Here is a 23,493-nt window from a genome sequence, read left to right as displayed (position 1 = left end):
CCCAAAAAACCCAGCACTAATAGGGAAGAGCACTCCATATCATACTATCATTAAAAAATGGATCTAAGAATAAATTGGACTGAAACACATCTGTATTTGAATAATTAATACATTTGAATCTCTAATTTACATATATTTCTTGGCAAATGAAAGAAAAATAATGTAAAATTTTATTTTAATGGCTAAAGCGTAGATGGAAACAAACCCTGCAGCTTTAAGAGGAACAAAGGTGTGTTCTGAAAGAGAACGAGCATACTTCTAGATCAAGCTGGTAATCCATTTCAGCGACAGTTACAAAATAATTTCCAAGAACAAGGAAACATTTTGCGAAGAAACGGTCCACTGCTGAAATGGGAGAATGAATTTGTAACCCCACACTTCTTGCAGTGAGATCAACATTTTTCAAAGTGAGATACTGAAACTCTATGTAGAAATGGTAATCTTGGCAAAATAATATTGTGAACAATCCCTGGCAAGGCCAATTTTGGAGAAATAACATTTAATCTCCATGAAGGACCTTGTGTGGCACATGCTTTAAAGAGGAGCCTCAGGGGTCACCAGAACTAACACTCAGGAGAGAGTATGTCAGACCATTTCTACTGTGCCTTTGTTTTCCAAAGTTTAGAGATTTCAAACATAGGCAATCTAAACACAAGCCCAAAAGTAGATTTGATAATCTAACACCGATGATGTAAGAGGAAACAATTGTCGCAAGGCACTTGGGTCTTAATAATGAACAGGAGAATAAATCATGAAAAGAAGAGAATGTATTTGGCAGTAGAAATATGATTGACTCCTCTATCTGTTGTTAACAAAAAACGTGGAGCGGGTGGCTTCAGCCAAAGTTCAAAGTTTTGGATATTATAAATAGCTTAATAAGATATGTTCTATATCCTTTTATGAGTTACTAATTTCTCTGGCCTCAGTTTCTTCATCTGTAAAGTGGGGATAATAATAACATCCACTTCACAAAGTTGTTTCAAAGACTAAGTAAGCTAATATATGAAAAACATTTAGTTCATGAGAAATAGTGAGTGCTACATGAGGTTAGTTAGTATCTGCCAGGTAGACCTACTGTAAGTCAAAAGGGAAATGAGAGATTTTATATTGAGGGTGGTATGACAAAGTAGATTTTCCACTGAAATGATTGATCAGATGACAATACAATTAGTTTTTTAATATGCAAATAACAAAAACATGAAAAATATATTTCAAAACACACTGAACAATTTAAAATTAGATAGAAGTAGATATGAAAAAAGAATTTATATTCATAGAATGGACATATTCCAATGAAATTCATATACCCATAAATGCCCCAAAATATAAGGATGATTAAGAAACGTCTGTACCTTAAAAATGACTTCTCTTAGTCTGTCAGAGTACTTTTGGTTTAAGAGCAAGGCATAAAGTATGTCAGCGTTTCCTGGTTCAAACAGCAGTAAGAAAAGCTGACCTCTAGTTGGGCTGGTACGTAGGAGACTGAAGAGTATATCCAAAATTCCAAAGAGCTTTTGAAATTAAACAACACAAAACAAACAACCACACTCACATACGGAAGCACAAATAAAGTCATAAACCACGAACAGTTATTCAACTAACTTCTATATACCCTCACGTTCTAGCTTACCTGGACTATCTGATGTCTTCTGAACTAGCCCTGCCTTTCCCCTCCACTACGCTTTTGGCTTATTCCATGTCCTTTTGTAAATCCTCTCACATTACCCATATTCACCTGCTGAACCACACCTGTCCTGCTCTGTCCATACGAAAAGCCAGGTCTTCCATAAAGCCTTTGCTGGTCTCCTCAACATGTATTACTCTCCTATGAACACCTCATAGGACTCTGTATCTCTCTTATAGATTATCACACTCTTTTCTGTTTCACAAGTATTTACAAACCTCTCTTATCCAACCCTGCCTCCATTAGGCTAAAAGAATGATAATTCATTCATCATTATACACAATGTCCACTATTATTCTACGTATATAGTAAGTTTTCAATAAACGATTCTTTGACTGAGTTGACCAAGAAAATATCATTGGCAATGAATCACAGCGGGTGACAATAAGCTATCATGAAATAAGATGGCTACCCATGATTCTAAATAATGGCAAACTTTTGAAGTAGTTCAACCTTCAGGGAAACAGCCTAAGTTAATTCATCTATCCAGTACCAACATGAAGTCATGTAACCCTTACTACACAATGAATATTTGATGATAGGGGGCAAAATATTTGAGTCAACATCAATTAAGGCTGTTCAAATTTGGTGTAGAGAGCGGTATACAAAAAGAGCACAGAAAGAGTAGTAAATACACCTGGGTTCTAGTTCCAGGTTTATCAGCTACGTGACTTTTTAAAGTTAAGTCACCTAATCTCTCTGAACGTACATTTCCAACTGCGCAAACGAGAAGAGTAATTCCTAGTCTGTAATCACCAGGAAGGCTTGACTTTGCAGTATATGTGCATTTCTAACAAGTTCCCAGGTAGCACTGGTCAGGGACCATACACTGAGGACCACTGTCAAAAGGGTAGCTCTGAAGTATAAATAAATAATGTATGTAAAAGTTTTTAAAAATAGAAATACATTTACAATTTACTCTTTACGCAAAACTTTTATGAACCTATGTTATGTTAAAATTCATGTTAGAAATCTGCCCAGTAACTTTGATGACAGGTAAATATACATTATGTGACCTAGGAAAACAGGCTTCAGAATAGCCAGACAAAGCAACTTTTTCCCCATACTGCTTTCTAGCTAATTAAAATATTTTATTACACTGCCGTCTATTTTAATAACTTTCAGTGAAGAGATAAAATTTACTTCTTTAACTGCATAATACTGTATGGGACACTATAAATATTTTACTCTTAAAATATGTTTAATATCAGGGCCGGCCCAGTGGCGTGGTGGTTAAGTTCATGTGCTCTGCTTCAGCAGCCCGGGCTTCACAGGTTTGGATCCCAGGCGTGGACCTACACACCACTCATCAAGCTGTGCTGTGGTGGTGTCCCACATAAAACAGACTAAGGCTGGCACAGATGTTAGCTCAGGGACAATCTTCCTCACCAAAAAACCCCCACATATATATATGTTTAACAGATATATATATAAGTTTAAAAGGAGATGATATAGCAACATAAATGTTAAAAAGAAAAAACAGACTTATCTCGGGCAAATACCTGTTCTTCTTCACTGATAGCAGCTATGTAACCCATGATACTTTGTATCTCTTCATGAGTTCCACCTTTGCACAGAAAATATTTAATCAGTCCATACAAAGAAGTCCTTATTGTTCGAATATCATCTAAAGACAGCTCACTATATTTACAATCACTCCTGAAAAAGAAAGCAAAAGCGCAAAAATTGAAATTTTTAATTTTTACATTTTTGTACTTTTTAAAAGAATTTACAGTTTAAAAAAGACGGTAATTAATAGAATTAATGTAATAATAGAATTCATGGTATCTTTGGCTTTTCTTTTTAGGGAAAACCTTTTGAGGTTAGCAATTTCAATGACAAAGATATAAATTGTTAAAACAGGTTATATTTATGCAACACTCACTATGTGGCAGACACAGATCTAAGTGCTCTATACATTATTAATTTATTTAATTTATAATCCTCAAACAACCATAGGTTGTCAGTTTCATTATCTCCTTGTCACAGACCAGAAAACTTAAGCACAGAAAAGTTAAGTGAGTTGCCTATAGATAGACAATTAATAAAACACAAGATTCAAACCCAACGTATGTGATCCATTGTTTGTCATTTTAACCTCCACACTAGGATATTAGAATTCCTGGAAAATAAATAACCCAGACATTCCAATTAAGTAGCAGACAGAAAACAATATCAGACTGAGAAGGAGCAAGGACATCATACCCATAATAAATCCTAAGTGTATCCAGGAGAAACTGCACACCATACTTCTTTCGGAAAACTCTCCTACTGTCTTTGATGATGGTAGAAAGATATTGTATATGACCTAAAATAGAAAGTTCACTCTTAAAATGATATACCCAAAATAAAGTTACATAGGTAGTTATAAATTTCTAAAACTATAAAACCTTAAACCTTATCTAACAGTCTGCTCTCACCAATTCGAAAGGGAAAATCTCCACGGTTCCAAATACGGAAGTCAAAGAGTAAATATTGATACATTTGTTGCAGGAGCTGCATATTCTTCTCTAATGATACCTGTTCAATTAGCAACTGAATTGCCATCAATACATTAACGTCCATCAAGGTGCTTGGCACCTGAAATCCAAACAGAATAGGGTTCTGTAAAGTTCACTTTAAATAATTGTCATTAAGCTATAATTTCCAATGATTAATTCAGAACATCTACTAAATACAAAAATCTTGGTTAGAAAAATATAAACAACTTAAACATTAATTTTTCTGATGTAACACTAGAACATACTTTCCTAATGTCATATTCCTAAAACAGAATCTTAAACTGATCAAATATCCCAAATACGAAAGCCAACAACCAAGGTCCTATCCATCAAAGATTATACACTGTTATGTAAGATAAGTAATTCATATGATTCAACAGAAGTTTAGTTATTTTTTTGTGGAAGATTGGACCTGAGCTAACATCCACTGCTAATCTTCTTCTTTTTTCTTGAGGAAGATGGTCCCTGAGTTAACATCTGTGCCACTCTTCCTCTATTTTATGTGGGATGCCACCACAGCGTGGCTTGACAATGGTGCTGGGTCTGCACTTGGGATCTGAACCTGCAAACCCTGTGCTGCTGAAGTAGAGTGTGGGAACTTCACCACCACACCACCAGGCCTGCCATCAACAGAAGTTTTTAAAAGCTGCTTGTGAAAAAAATTATATCTACTAATATAACTTACGCTGTAATAGTGAAATTTAAAAATATATATATTTATTTATTAGGAAGAAAAAACCCCAACACTGACTGCTAGTTACAATCATCAGCCACACCTACATCAGGTTAGACGAGCTCACCTTCTGAAGTAAGGCACCAAGAGTGGCAACTCCATGGGAGTGAATAAGATTATCCTGGTTAATAGGATGTCTTTGAATAAAGTGTTTCACAATCAAGATAAACGTTGCAATTAAATTTCTCTCTAGTCTTGACTCTGGAAATGTGAACATGTCATTAATTATTGTAATTACTCTAATCACTTTTATATCACTTTTTCTACATCATAATGCACATTATAACAAACAAGGAATCTGGTTCAGGAATTTGCCTCCAAAGGTCACTTGCAGAACAGAAATATCAGAGAGCACAGCAACTGCATACTGTATACTTATATACACATCTAAATATTTTCTCTACCACAAATTTAACAATGTTGTTATATTTCTACTAAGAACACAAACCAACGATAGTCAAGAGTAAAACTAACATCTTAAGTTTTTCGACCAAGTATTATGAACTCTCTGAACTACATTAAAAAAATTAGGGATGGGCTGCTTCAGCAACAAATGGTTAAGTTTCTTCCTAGTGGTGGCAAGACACTTTAATCTATTTTTTGATTAATTCAAGTTTCTCAATGACTATTTTATGTTAATTTCATCTTAATACCTGATGCCTTTGTGGAGGTCAATACCACCCAATCTCCTTCCACAGGTGTTATCAACTCAGACACTGTGCTTTCATTCATTCCTTCAGCAATCTGTCCTTCACTGGAGTGGCTGATTTGTTCCAAGAGAGGAAAGAGTACATTTAATCCACCTATGCAGTTTATGATGTCCTGAAAAAGAAAATTACAATTTTATAATCTTATAAAACAAGGGCAATTTTGTCATTTAATATCTACAAGGCATGCACGAGGTTACAATTTGAGATACCTTCAGACGATGTATAGGATAGCCTCAGCTAGAGAAACCCTTGTATGAGCAGATGCTTGAAAGAGCAGCCTCACGGTCACCATAATCAATATTTAAGAGACCAGGCCAGACCATTTTTACTTGTTTTCTAAAGTTTAGGAATTCCAAACACAGGCAATCCACATGTGACCCCACAGGCAGACTTCATAATGTGATACCAATGATATGAGGAAAAAACTGTCACACGGCAATTAGGCCTTAATAACAAACAGCGGAATAAGTCACAAAGAAAAGGAGAATGTATTTGGCATAGAAATAAGACTGACTCCTCTACTTTTAGTTAATAAGAAAGGTGGAGGGAGTGGCTTCAACCAAAATTCAAGGTGACTATTTTGGATAGCTTAACAAAATATATTCAACATCCTTTGATAAGTTACTCATTTTTTCTGGCCTCAGTTTCTTCATCTGTAAGATGGGAATAATAGTAATTCCCACTCTATAAAGTTGTTAGAAGGATTAACTCAGCTAATATATGAGAAGTGCTTAGCCTGACATCCATGGTGGGTGCTACAGAAGGTTAGCGATTATTAACTGCTAAAATGTTCCAAACTTCCGTGTAGACCCAGCCTAAGTTTGTAAACAACCTTTTCATATTCTTTGCCTGTTTTTACATTCATTTTTAAGAGCTGTGTACAGTAAGTAAATTCGCTTTCTAATATTTTTTCCCCAGCTGTCATTTCATTTAATTTTTTTTGTCTTTGATTTTGTTGCAGTCTAAAAATGAAAGTCTTTTTCTTGATAACTGTTTCTTTTTGATTTTGATGTAGCTGTAACTCAAGGCAACAAAGACTGCTCTGATTTTCAAGTATGTACAGCACAAATAATCAGCTTTCTTTATGTAAGTAACACAGAGAACTAGCCTTGTAAAACCAATCTTAGAAGTGACAGCAGAAGTTATCTGATAAAATTGGCAGACGTCATAATCTTACTATGTTAACAAACGAGAATAAGCGTTCCAGTCTCAGAGAGAAAAAGCTTTATACCACATGAATAACATGAGATTAATACTAACTGATGGATTCATTTTTACACAGGCAGAATTATCCGAACGATTTCTGTTCCATTAAAACAATAAGCATATTTGATTGGTGTTAACAGACTAGAAGATAAAAGTTTTTTGCTGATTTACCAGCAAGTTCCTTCACAACTTTCATATTTCTTTTGATTTTACTTAGGCTATAATTTCTATTTAAGACATCTAAGGAAATGTTGTATTTTTGGAATAGGATCTCTCTGCCCTTCATATTAGCCCAAACAACCTTTACTAACGTAACCATTCAGTCCACCATGTTGTGGCACATCCCTGCGCCAGGACTGGCGAGAAAAGCACAGGCCCTCCTTAGACGTTCTCAAGGCTACTGAAGAATCGGTCACCATGATGAGTGAAATGACAGTGTGACAGGAACACAGGACACAAGCAGTGAACTCAAGTCTTGGAAAATAAGCAGAGAACTTAGATAGAAGTGTATGTGCAGCTTCATATAAATATGAGGCACATGAAAGAGGCAGACAAGATGGAATAGCGAGAGGCAGACGTGTGAAGAGAGAAAGTGACTCATCTTCAACCTTGGAGAGGAAAGATCTGCTGTTGTTTAAAGCTGAGGGACAGGAGACTGTAGACAGGGAGAAGCGTGTGGTTCAGGAGAGAAGGGAGAATCAATGAAGTCTCTGAGAAGGTTAGCAGGGGTTGAAATCTGCCACACAGTTTCTGGGATTAAATATGTTAAAGTGGAGCAATTAACTAAGGCAGTACATTTTTCTATGGAAACCATTAAGATCATGGCATGGCTTAAAATGGTAACCAAGTTTCAAGCAAATCAAACAGTCATTCAACTACTTATTTGTTTATTCTTCAAACTGTCTATCTTGCCTGCAAACATTTTAACCAGGACTTATTATTCAGATCAGGTTGGTGGTGCTTTTAAACAAACTCCTTTAAAGCATCACTAAACTTACATACTATGTTGCCTGTCATTGATCATTAACTTACCTTAATGTCCCAGTTCACTACTTTGTTTCCTGTTAACCTCCCATGCAAACAATTAGCAGATAAATCAAGACAGATTGAATTTTTGCAGGCCTAAAAATAAAAGAAAATATGGCAAACAGCTAAGTGCAATGAAGACAAAATATAACTCTAAATATGGAACATTTCACTATAATTTCAAAAGGTATACAGTACAGTCAATGCTAAGATGCTCGCGACATGAAGTTAGTGTTACTGTTGTGAGTGCCTCAGAGGAACCAGGACTAGATGCTAAGGCGCTCACTCATCAGATGCAGGTCACTGCTCCTGCCATCTGACCCACGAGCTGTAACTACAATTTATGAGTCACCAATCACAAAGTTTTTAAACGTTTCTCTTTTAAACCAATATATGCAAACAGATTTTTGACTTTCTAAAAAATTCAGTGTTTTGCTCCCATTAATACTTCCTTGGGACAATTTCACGATACACACAAAAAATGTGATTAAATATGAGATAGAGAAACCACAGAACAGAAAAATTTATCAAGATAGGAAAATCCAATCCCAGGCATAAGACACTATTTTCCCTCATGTTACAGACTGACAATGCTAGTTATATTCAGATTAAGAGCTTAGTCTGCAACTCTAGAAATGGTTAAAGTAATTTAAGTTCCATAAAGGCTTGTAAAGCAGGTAACTTCACGTTTAATCTGTGAATTTGCAGGTATTGAAACATCCTTGCATCTAATCTCCATTCCAAAAGAAAATAAAGGAACCTGCACATTTTAGCACAGATGATGTGGCTATTGCTTTCCTCTTAAGGCAACTGAGAAAAACTGCCTCAATAAAACAAACGGAAATTGAGTTTACATTTAACTTCAATGTAAAATTGGTCCAGAGACAGAAATGTCTCTCTCCCGCTACTACCTTAGTTTGGGTATTGTGCATCTATGACTTCTCCTACACAGTAATCTCCTAACGATATGACTGCCTTCAGCCACCTACCCCTCCAATCCAACTTTCACACTGCAGCTTGAGACCTTTTTCTAAATGCAAACCGCATCATAGTACTCTTTGGCTTAAAATCCTGTCCACTGCCTACCATTTAGCCTGGCACAGGAGGTTTGCTATGATCTGGCCTCTGCTTGCCCTCTAATCATTTCCTGCCATCTTCTCCTCCTGCTGAGAGCCCTATACCCCAATACATGTAGAACCCACTTTTACAGTCTACGCCTCTGTAGGTGCTGCTTACTGTTCCTTGCACATCCCTCCTCGATTTTCCCTTTAAAACACAAACCAAACCATCTTTTCTATGATATTCTAATCTCCTGGAAGAACCAACCATTCTTCCTTTGTACCTGCACTGCATTTTGTACAAAATTCCAATAGAGAAATATTGTACAGCGGTTAAGGATACAGGTTAAACAGGCAGGCCTTTCACCAGGATTATGAGGCGAGGCAAGTTACTTTCTTTAACTCAGAAAGTAGAAACTAGAAAACCAGAGCTCAGAAAACTACAGCTTAAAAAAGGTACAGATAATACCATACACTCCTCAGAGCTTCTGTGAAGATTACATGAAACAATACATGTGAAGCATTTAGCAGAGTGCTTAATATATTGTAAACACTCAATAAATGGTAGTTAAAAAGAAAAATGCTCATGAATTTATACTGCACTTATTTTTTTTTACATATTTATTTCACTTTAGATTGTAAGCTTCTTAAAGCCAGAAACTTTAATTTATCCATCTTTGTATCCTTGGCACAGAAAAGACACTCAAAAAATTTTAAACAAATGGATAGTGAAACACCTCCTATAAAGGAGACAAAAACGAAAAACTATTAACTGTCAAAAAATCCTCTAGAGTAGCTTTCCCCAAACTAGCGTTTGTTAATAAGTGAGATAAAAACAAAATGTGCTCTAGGCTAAAATAACTGATGAGAAGTAGGATAAAGCAAAAGGAAACTAGTTTCTTCATAGCAGCGTTTTTCAAGTGCACGATCAATCTCCCAGAGGGATATCCAGGAGGCAACAGTCCCCCAAACCTATTTAACCATAGAACACTTATATCACCATTTTCAAGAACTATTCCTCCAATAAACTTGTTTTATTGTATATATTTGTCATATTGTGTTTCTTGAGGCAAAACAGTAACAGCTATTTTTTTAATATCACAGAATTTTCACTTCCAACAGTAAAAATTCAACTTTAATGTTATCAAGATCACAGCAACTTTGAAAAAAGAACATGGCAATCATAATGCCAAAAAGACCCAGTGAGACATCAGGTCTAGACACGCCACCAGTTATACAGTGAGATTAAATCCAATTACTTTCTATTTATCTATACTAGATAGTTATAATGAAAATAAGAATAAGATACAGTCCCTGCCAAAAAAATAACATAAAATCTAGTTTGGTAGACAAACATCTATCTTTGGAGAAAAGTTAGCATTACAAAAAGCAAACAAACAAAAAATTAGACTCAAGACATTATAACCAAAGCAATGCATGAACCTCAAATGGATCAAGGATTAAATTTTTAAAAGGCTAAACAAATATTTTGGGGAAAATTTGAATGTGGGTTATATAGTCCATGAGTTATTGATAATTTTTTTAGGAAAGTTAAGGACTATGTAGAAAAATTTAGGAGTAAAGGGTCCTGTTAGCTACGTCAATCTGCTTTCACAAATGATTTATGATAAAGAAAAATGTGGCAAAATGTTAATAAGTGGTGAGTTTAGGTGGAGTGTACACATGATTTCAACCTAGCATTCTTTCAGCTTCTCTCTAGGTTTGAAATTAATCAAAACAAAAAAGTTAGGGGGAAATATCAACCAATAAGTAAATTTTATTAGGGTAGCTATAACAAATAAGTATTCAAAGTAATATATGACAACCACGTACTAGCTGGCTAAACCAGAAAAAAAATTCTATGACGTAAAATCTCACACAACAAAGCATTTTCTGGGTCAATGGAACATTCACTATAATGAAGGCAATTACTATTGTTGTTTATGCCACTTCTCCCTTTTCTTTTTCCCAGTTCCACCTTTGATCTTCTTTTCCTCAGCCCTTGCTGACCTCAATTACTTTGACTAGATAGTGAAAGTAATTCCTTTCCTTGAAGGAAAAAGGACTGGGCATGGTATGCATATAGGTAGTTCTTTTTTTTCCTCCTGAAGTGAACATTTCATTTTTATTATTTTCTTGCTAACATCATATTTAAAAAACAAAGAAAATGTTGAGCACAATTCTGTTTCATCTCTCCTTCCAAAAGAATACAAGTTTAAACAGTTTCATTTACTGAAGTCGATTCATTAGACAAATTCCCAAGACAACTACTGCCATCCATACTATTGGGACGACAACGGTAACGTTTGAACCCTAGTTGAGAGTTGCACCTTAATTTTTTACTGCTAACTCAAGCCCCTCCTTCTCAATTACCCACTGAAATGACAAAAGAAATTTAAAAAAAGAATTTTAGTTCACAGCACAGCTACATCTAGACGGACAGTCCACGCATTTACTCTGACCTTTGCAGTGTAGTGAAGGAGGACGTTACCCGGCAGGTCAGCCATGTCAGACTCTTGAAATTTCCAAGGGCTTAAACAGTTGGGACCTGAAAATTATTTATACACACACACATGTATCATTGAATATATATGGTCTCCCCAGTTCTGTATAATCAGAACAAAATTTAAAATTAAGCTGTTTCAAGCTACTCACATAACATAGTTAAAACACACAACCAAAATGTACTTTATTTTTTACATCACCTCCAATTCGTGCAAAACCTAGAAAAGTTGGCAGGTGGGGGCAGGGTGTGTGGATCAATCTCCACTACAGAAACGAAATTTTATATAGCATTAAAGAACTAATATTGAATATAACAAAGTTTATTAATTTATCTGTCAGACAATTCAAATTCATAAGAAAAACTAGCAAAAGAGTCAATCAATAATGTGAATAGATAGCACAGAAATGGAATAGCAAATGAGTAGGAAGGAACTGTTGACTTCACTAAAAAAATCAAAGAAATACAAATTAAAACAATGCTCCATTTTACATCAAAAATGGAGGAAAGCACTGACCATTCCCTCCTAACGAGGCTGTGGTCAATCTGATATACTTATGTATTCCTGGTAGGCACTATCAACTGGTATATCCCTTTTTGGAAACTGATTAGGTAAAATCTATTGAGAGCTGTAAAAATATTTACAATCTTTGAATATTTATCCTGGGAATTTATCATAAGTAAATCTATCAAAATAAGAAAAAACCAGTAAGTATGACAGGTCATCATATTTAGTACTTTAAGTTTACAACAATATTAAAAATTATAAACTTAAGTAAATCATGCATGATGAATCCAATGAAATACTATGCATCCATTAAAAATGATCATTATGAACTATATAATAATTATTTTTAAGAGTAGAATTATAAGTAGGAAAAATTATAAAAACAAAATCCAAATTACACAGCTGTAATGACTACATTAAATGACTTATTCACTTGGAATTTGTTTAAAGATCAATTTCAAATACTTTGGTGAGTTTTAAAGTAATGACAAGGTTCCAGTACAAACTCTGAAAGTCTGGACAGTCTCATTCATCTCAAAACTCCCATGTAATCTAAAAAAGACATTTTGACAAATAATTAGCTGTTTTGCAGAGTTAATATATCTCTCTACTTAGAGGCTTAACTCTTGAACATCCTACTAAAATATAGATATAATTTTGAAAATAGTTATGATCCAATAACAATCAATGTGTATCTTTAAAATCATAGCCAAAAAGAAAAAGCCAAAACACAGCTTATAATTTTATTCAAGGACTCCTAATTCTACTGCCTTAATGAATTCTTGAGGTATATTAATATATAAATTATAAAAAAGATAAGTTTTTAAATGTGATTTCTCATGAAGACAGGTCTGTATTTTGTTTCATCAATTTATTAAAATCTGTCAAAAGTACTGGAAGTATTATGGGTGAACTGTGGGAACCCCCTAACATTCATTTGTTGAAGCTCTAACCCCCAATATGACTGCATCTGGAGACAGGGCCTTTAAGGAGGTAATTAAGGTTAAATGATGTTGCACGGGTTGGGCCCTAATCCAATAGGGCCCCACAAATGAAGAGGAAACGACACCAGAGACATCTCTCTCTGCACACGCACACAGACGACAGACTCCCTCTGAGGACACGGCAAGAAGGCAGCCATCTAAAAGCCAGAAACAGAGGCCTCACCAGAAACCAAGCCTGACAGAAACCTGATCCTAGAATTCCAGCTTCCAGAAGTGTGAGAACATAAATAGTGTTTAAGCCATCCAGTCTGTGGTATTTTGTTATGGCAGTCCTAAGAGACTAATGCAGGCAGTATTATGGGTGATATCTAAAATATATCCCAAAGGTTTGCTTTATTTATGCCTACCAAAAAGGTACGGTGTACTATGATTAATAATACTGTATAACATATTTGAAAGTTAAGAGAATAGATCTTAAATGTTATCAACAGACATAAAAAAAATGGTAATTCTGTAAGGGGATGGAGGTGTTAACTGATTTTATTATGGTAATGATTTTGCAATATATCTGTGTATTAAATCATCACATTGTATACCTTAAACTTACATATGTTCTATGTCATACTATCTCAACAAAGCTGAGGGGAAAAAAGTATGATGTGTGGTGGGCTTTTTCTTTCCTTTCAGCTTCAATTAAAACAAATACACTCTTGAGATCAAACATATTCTTCAGAATATATTTAGGCAACAGAAGAAAACTATTTAAGTTCAATTAAACACACGGATTGTATATGCTCACCTGCTAAATATAATGCCTTCACCTGAGGAGGTTGTAGTGCTTCACAGAAAATTATAACAGACCCTAGCTGACCCTCCAGAGATGTGGGACATCCCCATTCACTGTCTTGAGTGCCAGCTGATATCAATTTGGTAATCAGTTTTGATTTTTCAATTGTTCCTCCCCAGGAGGCTGATGACAGAATCCCACCAAATGACGTCCGGTGAGGGGTGATGGGAGAAGAAAAAGGTGGATCTGGGATTTGGGATGGTGGAGGAGTGGTGGTTCTTTGCCCAGCTGAACCGATGCAACAAGAAACAAAAGCCTAAAAATTAAGAAACAATATAAATCACACAATTTTAATTAAATCTCTATCCTCATATTTAAAATGAAACAGTCCAGAAAATTAAGCAAATAAATGCACTGAAAACTAAAAGTTTTATTTTTATGGGATTATGATGTATGCATGTGTGTACACATAAGAAATCATTACATACATAACCTTTGGGCTCTGGGATTTGGACACATTACTTTTATAACTCATTTTATATCCTTTCGTAAATTTTGAATTTTTAATGAGTGTATATTAAAAAAATTTTTTAAAACAATTTTACTATATTCTAAATTAGATAAAACTACTTTTCCCCTTAAAATTTATAAACAAAGAATTACACATCAGTATAACAATACTAATTACAAGTTATCCTGAAATGGTCACTGAGATGAACAGCAACAAGAAATTACTAGAACCCTAGAAGGATCTGGGAAATAATCTAATCCATTCTGTCACCTTCAGAAAAGGCCCTTTCAAAATTATCCAAAAATCCTCAAAGAACTTTTACACTAATGCTCTTTAAGAATCACCTCTACTGAGTAAATTCCATCTTATACCTAATTACAATGGAAAGATTCAAGTTCCTTCAGTATTGTTTCAGGTTCAGTGGAGATGGAAGAGTCCATCATAACAGTCTCTAAGCATTTCCTGTGCTTGGAGAGCTTCATTAAATGATCCTTTGCTCTGCTCTATTCAATTTTTTTGGCTTTCCTGTTATAAGTCTTTTGTTCTAACCCTTAAGTTACATTTGTTTCTTCCTTGAATTGTTTTTCTTTATTACATCTTGTCTCACTTCATCTAATGATGACAGGCTAACAGAAATATTAACTTACTATATCTCAGTATATAAAAAACACTAAAATTTATGGGCATATATTTAGAATAAACAGAACCTTCTACATTCAAGTGAAAATTTTCAAGAGTTCTCAATCAACTGAGCCCATAAAGAGGAGGTTAGAGGTGCTTACTTCATTCATGGCAGGAAATCTGAGAGGCGCAGAGACCTTCTGCTGTCCATTGTCGTAGATAAAGACAACGCTCTGACCGAAGGGCCTTTTCCCAGGCATGTGAACAATGGTTATGTTGTGCTGGTAAAGTAAAACATGTATTTAAAAGGTGAAAATTACATCAAGTCTTTGGAATAACAAATGTTTTCAGAGTAATACTCTATAATTCGAGTGAAGAGTAGACCATTAAGATTAAGCATAACTAAATGCTGACTAAAATGATGTTCTTAAAGTAAATAATTTTTTCTGTAGTACTATAAAAGCACATACATCAACTTTAGAAAATCTACACACAAACGTAACATAGTATCTTTTCTGCATTTTCCAAGTCTGTAAGTATTCTTTAGAACCGATTTTTGTAATAAGAAGCATTTTATATCTTCAGAAATATATAAAGAGACTAACAGAATTAAGAGAGTAAATCCTATGCGTTTTCATCACAAGGAGAAAAGTGTTTTCTTTTTTCTTTCTATTGTATCTATATGAAAAGATGGATGTTGGCTGAACCTATTGTGGTAATCATTTCACAATATATGTAAATCAAACCATCATGCTGTACGCCTCAAACTTAGACAGTCATGTATGTCAACACGACTGGAAAAAAACTTAGTTTAGAAATGGCTACAGACAATTTCAGATCTAAGCATTAACCAATTAAAAATTATATTCCTAGGTACACTAACTTATTTAGCATCAAAGTATTATTGAGTATTTTGCAGCCATAATATGATTTTAAAAAATAGTCAAAGGCTGTCTTGTTGAATATAAGAATAAGTCTCCCTAAATTTTTTACTAAGAATTAATTTAGGAAAACCCGGGTATTTGGTTTCTTTACTGAGCGTGGTGTGACGGCATTTTCAATTTACTATAAATTATTTTATTTTTGATATGGTATGTATCAACTTAAATTTTTCCTCTCACTTGATATTCTTCCCATACTTTTTTCCTCCTTTCATTATACTCTTTAAGTATGTACTACACATAGACTAGGAGAAGAAATATCTTTACTTCATGAATCAAAGACTCTCATCGAAGTCCATAATTAATGTTGAGCTCTCTATTTCACTGATTCATCTACAACGAAATCATTCCGAGGAATTTTTGGAGTGCAGATGTGACTGACTGATGTCTCTTCTATAACCAGTCTTCCTTGCTACCTCTTTTTCTTTCCTTTTCTCTCATTTATTTCACAAATGTGTTTAATGACTATCATGTATCAGGTCCTTTGAAATCATCTTGGCATTAAAAAATGATTTTAAAAAAAGCAACAGAAATAGATTGTTTTTAACACTTTATGCTCTCATTTTAAATTGAAATTCAGAATCAAATTTTATTCTAGAAAACTTGAAAGAAATCATAACATTTCATTTTTTTAGCAGAAAAATGATAACTGCTGAATTTACAATGATGATGATAAACGATATTAACCTCCTTATAGATGAATTTCAACATGAATAAAACTTCAAAGTGAAAATTAATCAACTCTCAAAAAGCACAAGCCAACAGCTGAGGTACATGCACCACATGTGTGGTTTTTAAAGGAAAGAATCAAGAAGTTAAATATGATGCCCCAAAGTCTTACCCAGAGGGAATCGCAGAAACTGTGGTCGGGAAGCATAACTGTTGCATATTCTCTTTTTGTGCACACTGCCACAACCAACGTACCTGAATGCGTAATGAAAGCTTCAAAACCCATTCCACTTCCTGTAAAAAAGCTAACAAGAATATATACTATCAGAACTTTTGAAGTCAGTTGTTCAGTTTTATCCTTACTGAAGCACAGAAAACCATAACGTCATCATCAATATTGTTACCAGACATGCTGTGGCTTACACTCTATTGCCACACATCAGGCCAGGCTTGCTTCAAGGATGATTTTTAAATCTTTTTTTGGCATAAGAGTTTTGTACATTAAAAAAGGTAGCCTTATAAGCGGAACTCCATTAGCCAACTATAGTAAAACTATAAACTTTCAATTCTTTCAAGTAAGATTCAGCAAGCATGAATAAAGGTCTTAAAAATCACAAGGCATATCAAAAATTAGTAGTTACTGAGGTAACTCAGTTTGGATGTACAAGTATATAGGTTTTCCGGTCCTTCATAGAAATATATAGCACCTTCAATGGAACAGAGAGCTCACTATTCATTTTCAAGTTTATTATTTCTTTTTTTCTCCACTTTTAACAATATTTTTAAGAAGGAACTTTGTTTCCAAACTAGCCTCAGAAGTTAACTGCAAACTATTTGAGATATATACAACTATTATTATGAAAGCACCAAACTAGTTATAATTCAACTGTGTATACCCTAAGGATGAAGAGGCTTCAGATAAAAGCCTCTGCTGTACATTTAAAAACTAGATGCTTGGAAAAGCTTTTTCCTGTTTAAGAATCACAGCATATATTGTTATGACAGTGTACATTTATATTCCATAACTTGTACCTGTACAATTGTTTTCTTTTTCCTCCTTTGTTAGCACTGCCAGGAGTCAACTGATCCTGATCTAAGCAAAACCAAGCATTGAAAGAAAAGGCAGACCCTGGCCATTTCTGTATTGAAGGCACAGTAATTCCTGCCATACTATGTGACAAGTTGAAATACTGGAGGGCACTCTCTAGACTTTGTTTCCGGGCCATTGTCAGGATTGCTCGAGTTACAGGAGTGGCATAAGGGTGAACACACTCAGACTCATCCACTCTCAGCAGTCTGAGCAGTCGACGGATTTCTTCTGAGCTCACTGACTGACTCCCCAAGGAACCATGGAGTGCAATCAAGTTCTCAGCACAAGTTCGGTGGAGGGAAGAATGGGAATCAAGGGTTTCAATGATTCGAATTCCCATGTTTGCATTGACACAAGTAGTTCGACTCTGCCTATTAATGCAACAAATTCTTTTCAACCAATCAGAGATGAAGATTTGCAGGTCATGGGATTCTAGCTCTGGAAGCCACTGGATAAGAAGCAAGAGAGGCTGGACATTACTAATGCCCAAAATCCCAACTGAAGTGTGGTCACCCTCTACAGCCTGTAAAGCAATAAGAGACAAAAGGTTAGTTACTGTCTTTGACATGGAAATAAAGAAACTTCTTTTAATAAAGCTAAAAAACTCACCATATTCATAAGTTCTTTAAGTAGTTCCACTGCTGGCTGACCCAAGGATTTTAATACTTCAAACATATGTGTATAACCAATTCTTTCTTTAAAGACTTCCTAAGGGAGGGGAAATCAATACATCAAAGCACATTTTCAAAGACTGAATTTGTCGGAACATTAAAAATGTTGAATAATATCCATTTAAGTTACCTTAATATTTAAAAGATTATGAATTCAATATTTGTTTTCTTAAGTTACCTGTCTTCATCTTAAAATAGATTCCATATGGAATACAATGTTACAATAATCTACCAAAATGTAAAATAAATGGAATTAGCAAAAATTGTGCTATAAAATTACTATATTACTTGCAGATTATTTACTCTCTTCACTTGATTTGTAACTAGTATACCATTACGTGAAGTCAAAACAAAAACGGAGAAAAAATGAAGAGACTCTGGGGGTGAAAGGAGTCAGACAATAGCCTCAAAGGACTAAATTAGAGTCCTGGCAATACTGAGTAGTGGTCAGAAAAAAAACTGGGTACAGGTCTCTCTCTACTTTGTGTCTAAATGGTCTGAATTATCTGGAGCATCAAGTACATTTTAGTAAGGTCTAAGGCACATGTATTTTTGAACTAGTGGGCACCCAAAGCCCTAAGTAAAATATAAAGACAATCAAAAAACCTAGCAATTCTAAATTGGTCCAGTAAATTAGGTAGGAATGCATACACTAATTATAAAATCAAAAGATGTAAACAAAACGAGTAAGATTGGTTGTCTCCGGGGAGGGGAACTAGTTGACTATGGGCCAAGGGTAGGAAGAAAATCTTTTTTCAAATGGCGTTTTTTTAAATAATCTTTTGAACTCTACCATGCAAGGCACTATATAGGAAAAAAAAAAGAACATCTTAAAAAGATGTGAACATCATTTCAGGTTTGAATTTCATAATACAGTAAGGGAGATCTGCTATACTCACAAACCAATTACTTAGAACTTAAAATGATTTTTTCCTAAAAGAGACTATTATAAATGGAGATCAGATTCCCAAGCCAGGCTTTAAAAGTTGTAAAGGCCTATTCAGTAGGAATCTAACCTACAAGTTATATATAGCAACATTTATAGGGCAAAAGTTAGTCTCCTAACAAAAACCAAAGGAAAGTAAGGAAGGCATGGCTTAGGGAAAAGGAGTAATTCATTCATTTCTGGTACTAGAAAGGTGAGGCATGAAATATACTAGAGGTGGTGGATAAGAAGGTAAAATCCTAATAATAATAATAGACACTGACATTTATTAAGCACTTACCATGTGCCTGGCACTATGGTTACCACTTTACACAGATGATCTCACTAATCCCTGAAACTACTCAAACAGGAAACTAGTAGCACAAAATGAGCATATGTGAACAGTGGGACAGATTCAGTGATAGTGAATGAGAAGTGAAACAAAATCCTGATGGTTAGTGACTACAAAGAAACAGAATTTTCATGGCCATCTGGAAAAGTCCCAAATTGACAGCGCTGTTCACAAGTGAAAAATGTTCATAGAGTAGGCAGTCATAAGCTGACCAAGTAGTGAAAGAGTGATTACTTTATTAATAGCGACAAACTATGATACAAAATTTAATTCTTTATTCCAGTACTAAGATGAGATATTTTGCAAACTATTTCATTTCAGGCATGAAATCACTATGCATTATGTACTTTCATGCATTACTTTGAGAACTATATAGTGAAAACTGGTATAGCTAAGATAGCATCCTAGAGCTTGGGGACACACGCTTCACCTTAGCAGCTGGAGATTTGTTCATGACTGCCGTCAAAGCCTGAATGGTCGATACAGCCAAACAGTCCAACTGTCCCTGAAACACCTACCACAGGGAAAAAAGTAAGACATTAACAAATGTGTTCAAGATTCGTATTCAGTTAGGAAACCTCCGCTCTGAAAATCTGAAAAATAATTACTTAACATGCAATACATTCCTCTTCCAATGAAATGGATTTCTGAAACACTATAACCTGCAAGAAAAGCTACCTAGTGACCACGTGTCAAAAAGGATAAAGATACATTCAACTCATTACATTAAAATGTTTTGAAGAAAAAAAAAACCAAGGTTAATACATGCTTTTTAAAAATAATGGACAATCTCAAGAGGAAGGGAGGGAGGTCTATCATTGGAAATTCTATTATGTTTTAATTTCCTTCAAAAATAGACTTGGACTTCCTAGGTCTGAATTTCATTAGCATGTATAATAAGACATCTAAAATAGTCTGGTCTCCTCAGCTTCCAAGCCCTGTGTTGTAACTGAAATGGTATGTGCATACACCAATCAATCCCACTTGCAAATAGTAAGGTATATCTATTTTTATATAAAATGAGGAATTTGAGGTAGAATAGAAAACGAAAAGTGTATCTATAAGCATCGTCCTGTTTTCGAGAAGGCAATCTTTAATGCCAAAAGTTGTAAGAAAAAATAAAAAGCAGCTCCATTTTGCCTATTTCTGTTTAAGCTTCATCATAAAGAAGAGAGGTGTTAAATTTCAGGGCAGTGAATTTATAGTAAAAAGACAAAAACAAAATATAACATCAACAATATTAAAAAACTGAATTATATCATCAGGCTTAGTCAACCATGAAAGCATAGCATGAGGACTAGAACGTTGGAAAAACTAAAAGTCCTGAAAATCTGCTTTCGGGAATATATTACTATGACTTGAAGCTAGTCACTCCACAAAGAGGATTTTCCTCTTTCCTTCACTCTAAAAAGATCTGAGGAAAAAGGGACTGATTAGATCTTTGTTGTTTTAAGCTAAGCTCTACCACTTTCAGACAAGTATTTAAGCTAGTAACTTGGTTTCTGTTGATATTGTTTATTAAACATTACTACATAAAACAAACACATTAAATATGTAATAAACATAATATGTGTTAAACATTCTGCATACAGAATTTCATAAAAATAAGATCTTTCCTAGACTTTATCCAAGAGGACTAGGCAACACAGTACCTACAATCAGGAATACTAACATAACCCTCTGAGAAGACCATTACAACTGTCTCATCCGTCTATATAAGGAGGCTTTAAGAGAGATTAACACTTATACAGAAATCTAAAATGGTACTTTGTAATTGCTATTTCACATCCGGAACAGAAAATAATAGATTATCATGTCTCTTTTCATACCACAGCTCTATTTAGAAACCTGGACATCAAGATATTGTTAATAAAAGACACCATATAAGCTCCTCTCAAACATTTTGGGAAAGAAAACTAACAAAGCAATTTTTGTAGGTAGTTTTTTCCAAACTAAATTACCTAAAGTATTGTGAAAACGAACATAAACTGCATATTTCTGCCCTATACCCACATAGAGTTGAATTTTTAGAAAAGAAAAAAGATAAGTTTTATACTAAATTAAGACTCAAAGAGTTTGGCATCTTCTTCCCTTCCTCCAAGATTCGGGTTGTCCATTGAATTACAATCATCACTTGTCAAGAAGAAGCAAAGAATCAAGATATTAAAACTGATCATACATAGTCACAAACAAAGCCCTAAGGTCCCAATACACCACAATCCTCAGAAAAAGAAGCCCCCAAAATATGAAGTCACCACCAGGTGAACAGCATTGATATGGGGATCCCATTCCTGTACTTTGTATCTCCTCAAACTAAAAAGAACACACACAGACAAAGAGAGAATACTGTTGTTGATGGTTTATATTAAAAACCAAGATTTCAATATATTTGTCTTTTAGATGAAAGCAACTTTTAAATTGCTTTTAACAATTTTCAAAATAATGAAGATCAGAATTAGATAATGTTGTATATTATAAGACATGGGAAGAAAAGTACAGGAATAGTTGCTCCCATTGACTGATTTTGGACTTCAGCTGAAACAAGATGCAGGCTTTGTAGATACCTGGTCCTCATTCATTTCTGTCAGTAATTTGTTGGCAAGGTCTTTCTCGTTCTTGTCTGCCACCTTATTGTTAGCATTTAAAAACAGCTGTTAAAAATAGAGACAAGAATAATGGAGAAAGAACATTAAATTGTTACCTATGAGCAGAAATGAAGCTTAAATGGATTTCCATGTCTCTTGAAAATAAACCCAAGAATTCACTTGCAAAGTATACCGCTTGTAAACTGACAATCAACTACTCACATTTTGGATTACAAACCAACATTAATTCATATACTATATAATTATTATTACTTTCTCTCATGGAACTCTAAGTTACTAAAATAAAAAATGGCAGTAATTAAATTAGTTAATATTCCTAAATTCTGAAAGGATCAGCAGAGGACGCCTCACAGAAAAGAAGGATAAAGGGGCTGGCCCCATGGCCGAGTGGTTAAGTTGTGTGCTCCGCTCCAGCAGCCTGGGGTTTGCAGGTTCGGATCCCGGGTGCAGACCTACACACCGCTCATCAAGCCATGCTGTGGCAGCATCCCACACAGAAAAACGAGAAAGACTTACAACTAGGATATACAACTACGTACTGAGGCTTTGGGGAGAAAAAAAAGAAGGAAATGTGCTATTGAGACAGACTAAAGATACTGTAGTAAATAATGTACAGTAAGGGTTCTGTAGCCACGTATGTTTGTGAAATGCTATTAAACTAACTTTAAAAGGGTTCTTTCTGGAAATATTTCTCAGAGTCTCAAATATGCTAATGTGTAGTTGGACAAGGGAGGTTAGCATGAAGCATTTCCCGAATTTATCTGATCACACATTTTGTTAAAAATTCTGTAACACTATTCTCCAAAATTATCAAGAATTAAGAACAATTTATATTAATTTCTTTACTAGAAAGGGGGATTAGGATTATCTCTGATATACATGGAGACTGCCCTCTACCGAAAGAAGGATAGGAATAAAGTATTTAAGTATAAAAAACTCAGAATCCCAAAAGATCTCAGTTGCAGTTTGGGTAAAGAGAAAGATAACTCAAATAAGACTGAAAAGGGAGAGAAAGTTAGGTCATAAAGGGATTTAGCAAGAGCATTCTAAGAAGGAAGTTCTTCTTAGGAAGTTCTATCATTTTAGAAATGAGAAAACAAAAGTCCAGTAATGTGCCGAAGTAAAGTGGTGTAACGTGGACAAACATATGGTGTGATATGGTACGCAAGAGCACACGGAAAGCTTAACCTGAATATAGATTCGTGAACACAATATAGGCTTTGGAATCAGAAACCTGGATTAGAATCTTGACTCTGCTACTTACTAGCTGTCTGGTTTTAAGGAAAACTATTTAACTTCTCCAAGCTTGTTTCTCAAAAATGAAAAGAATAATATCTCATGAAATAGGTGTGCAGATTAAATGAGATAATCCATGCTAAGTTATTAGCCCAGTGTCTATGCTAATGGATACTATTAGCACATAATAAGGGTTTAACAAATGCAAGCT

At 34.7% G+C, this 23,493-nt stretch overlaps 1 protein-coding gene across 12 annotated transcripts in view; it reads right to left on the bottom strand.

Annotated features, from left to right (window-relative positions):
- NBEAL1 (neurobeachin like 1) overlaps positions 1-23,493 on the bottom strand; it is a 203,456-nt gene that overhangs the window by 67,373 nt on the left and 112,590 nt on the right. For 7 of the 12 annotated variants that reach the window (XR_011428354.1, XM_023622418.2, XM_023622419.2 and 4 more), the window contains 15 exons: positions 22,005-22,091; positions 19,871-19,954; positions 18,102-18,200; positions 17,435-18,015; positions 16,575-16,707; positions 14,954-15,073; positions 13,673-13,976; positions 11,381-11,466; positions 7,867-7,956; positions 5,572-5,740; positions 4,986-5,119; positions 4,105-4,264; positions 3,890-3,992; positions 3,187-3,343; positions 1,353-1,511 (listed from right to left, as the gene is read on the bottom strand). Coding sequence is in view for 11 of the 12 variants with exons in the window: in XM_023622418.2 (XP_023478186.1) it covers positions 1,353-1,511; positions 3,187-3,343; positions 3,890-3,992; positions 4,105-4,264; positions 4,986-5,119; positions 5,572-5,740; positions 7,867-7,956; positions 11,381-11,466; positions 13,673-13,976; positions 14,954-15,073; positions 16,575-16,707; positions 17,435-18,015; positions 18,102-18,200; positions 19,871-19,954; positions 22,005-22,091 (2,466 nt within the window). In the remaining variant the exon portion in view is untranslated. The remainder of the gene's footprint in view (positions 1-1,352; positions 1,512-3,186; positions 3,344-3,889; positions 3,993-4,104; positions 4,265-4,985; positions 5,120-5,571; positions 5,741-7,866; positions 7,957-11,380; positions 11,467-13,672; positions 13,977-14,953; positions 15,074-16,574; positions 16,708-17,434; positions 18,016-18,101; positions 18,201-19,870; positions 19,955-22,004; positions 22,092-23,493) is intronic. The other 5 variants (XM_070241627.1, XM_070241629.1, XM_070241628.1 and 2 more) reach the window with 1 other exon arrangement.

The sequence above is a fragment of the Equus caballus genome, chromosome 18, assembly GCF_041296265.1.
Source record: "Equus caballus isolate H_3958 breed thoroughbred chromosome 18, TB-T2T, whole genome shotgun sequence".
Taxonomy (NCBI): Eukaryota; Metazoa; Chordata; class Mammalia; order Perissodactyla; family Equidae; genus Equus; species Equus caballus.
Note: the sequence above shows the minus strand (reverse complement) of the source record. Positions and strands in the feature narration are given on the sequence as shown.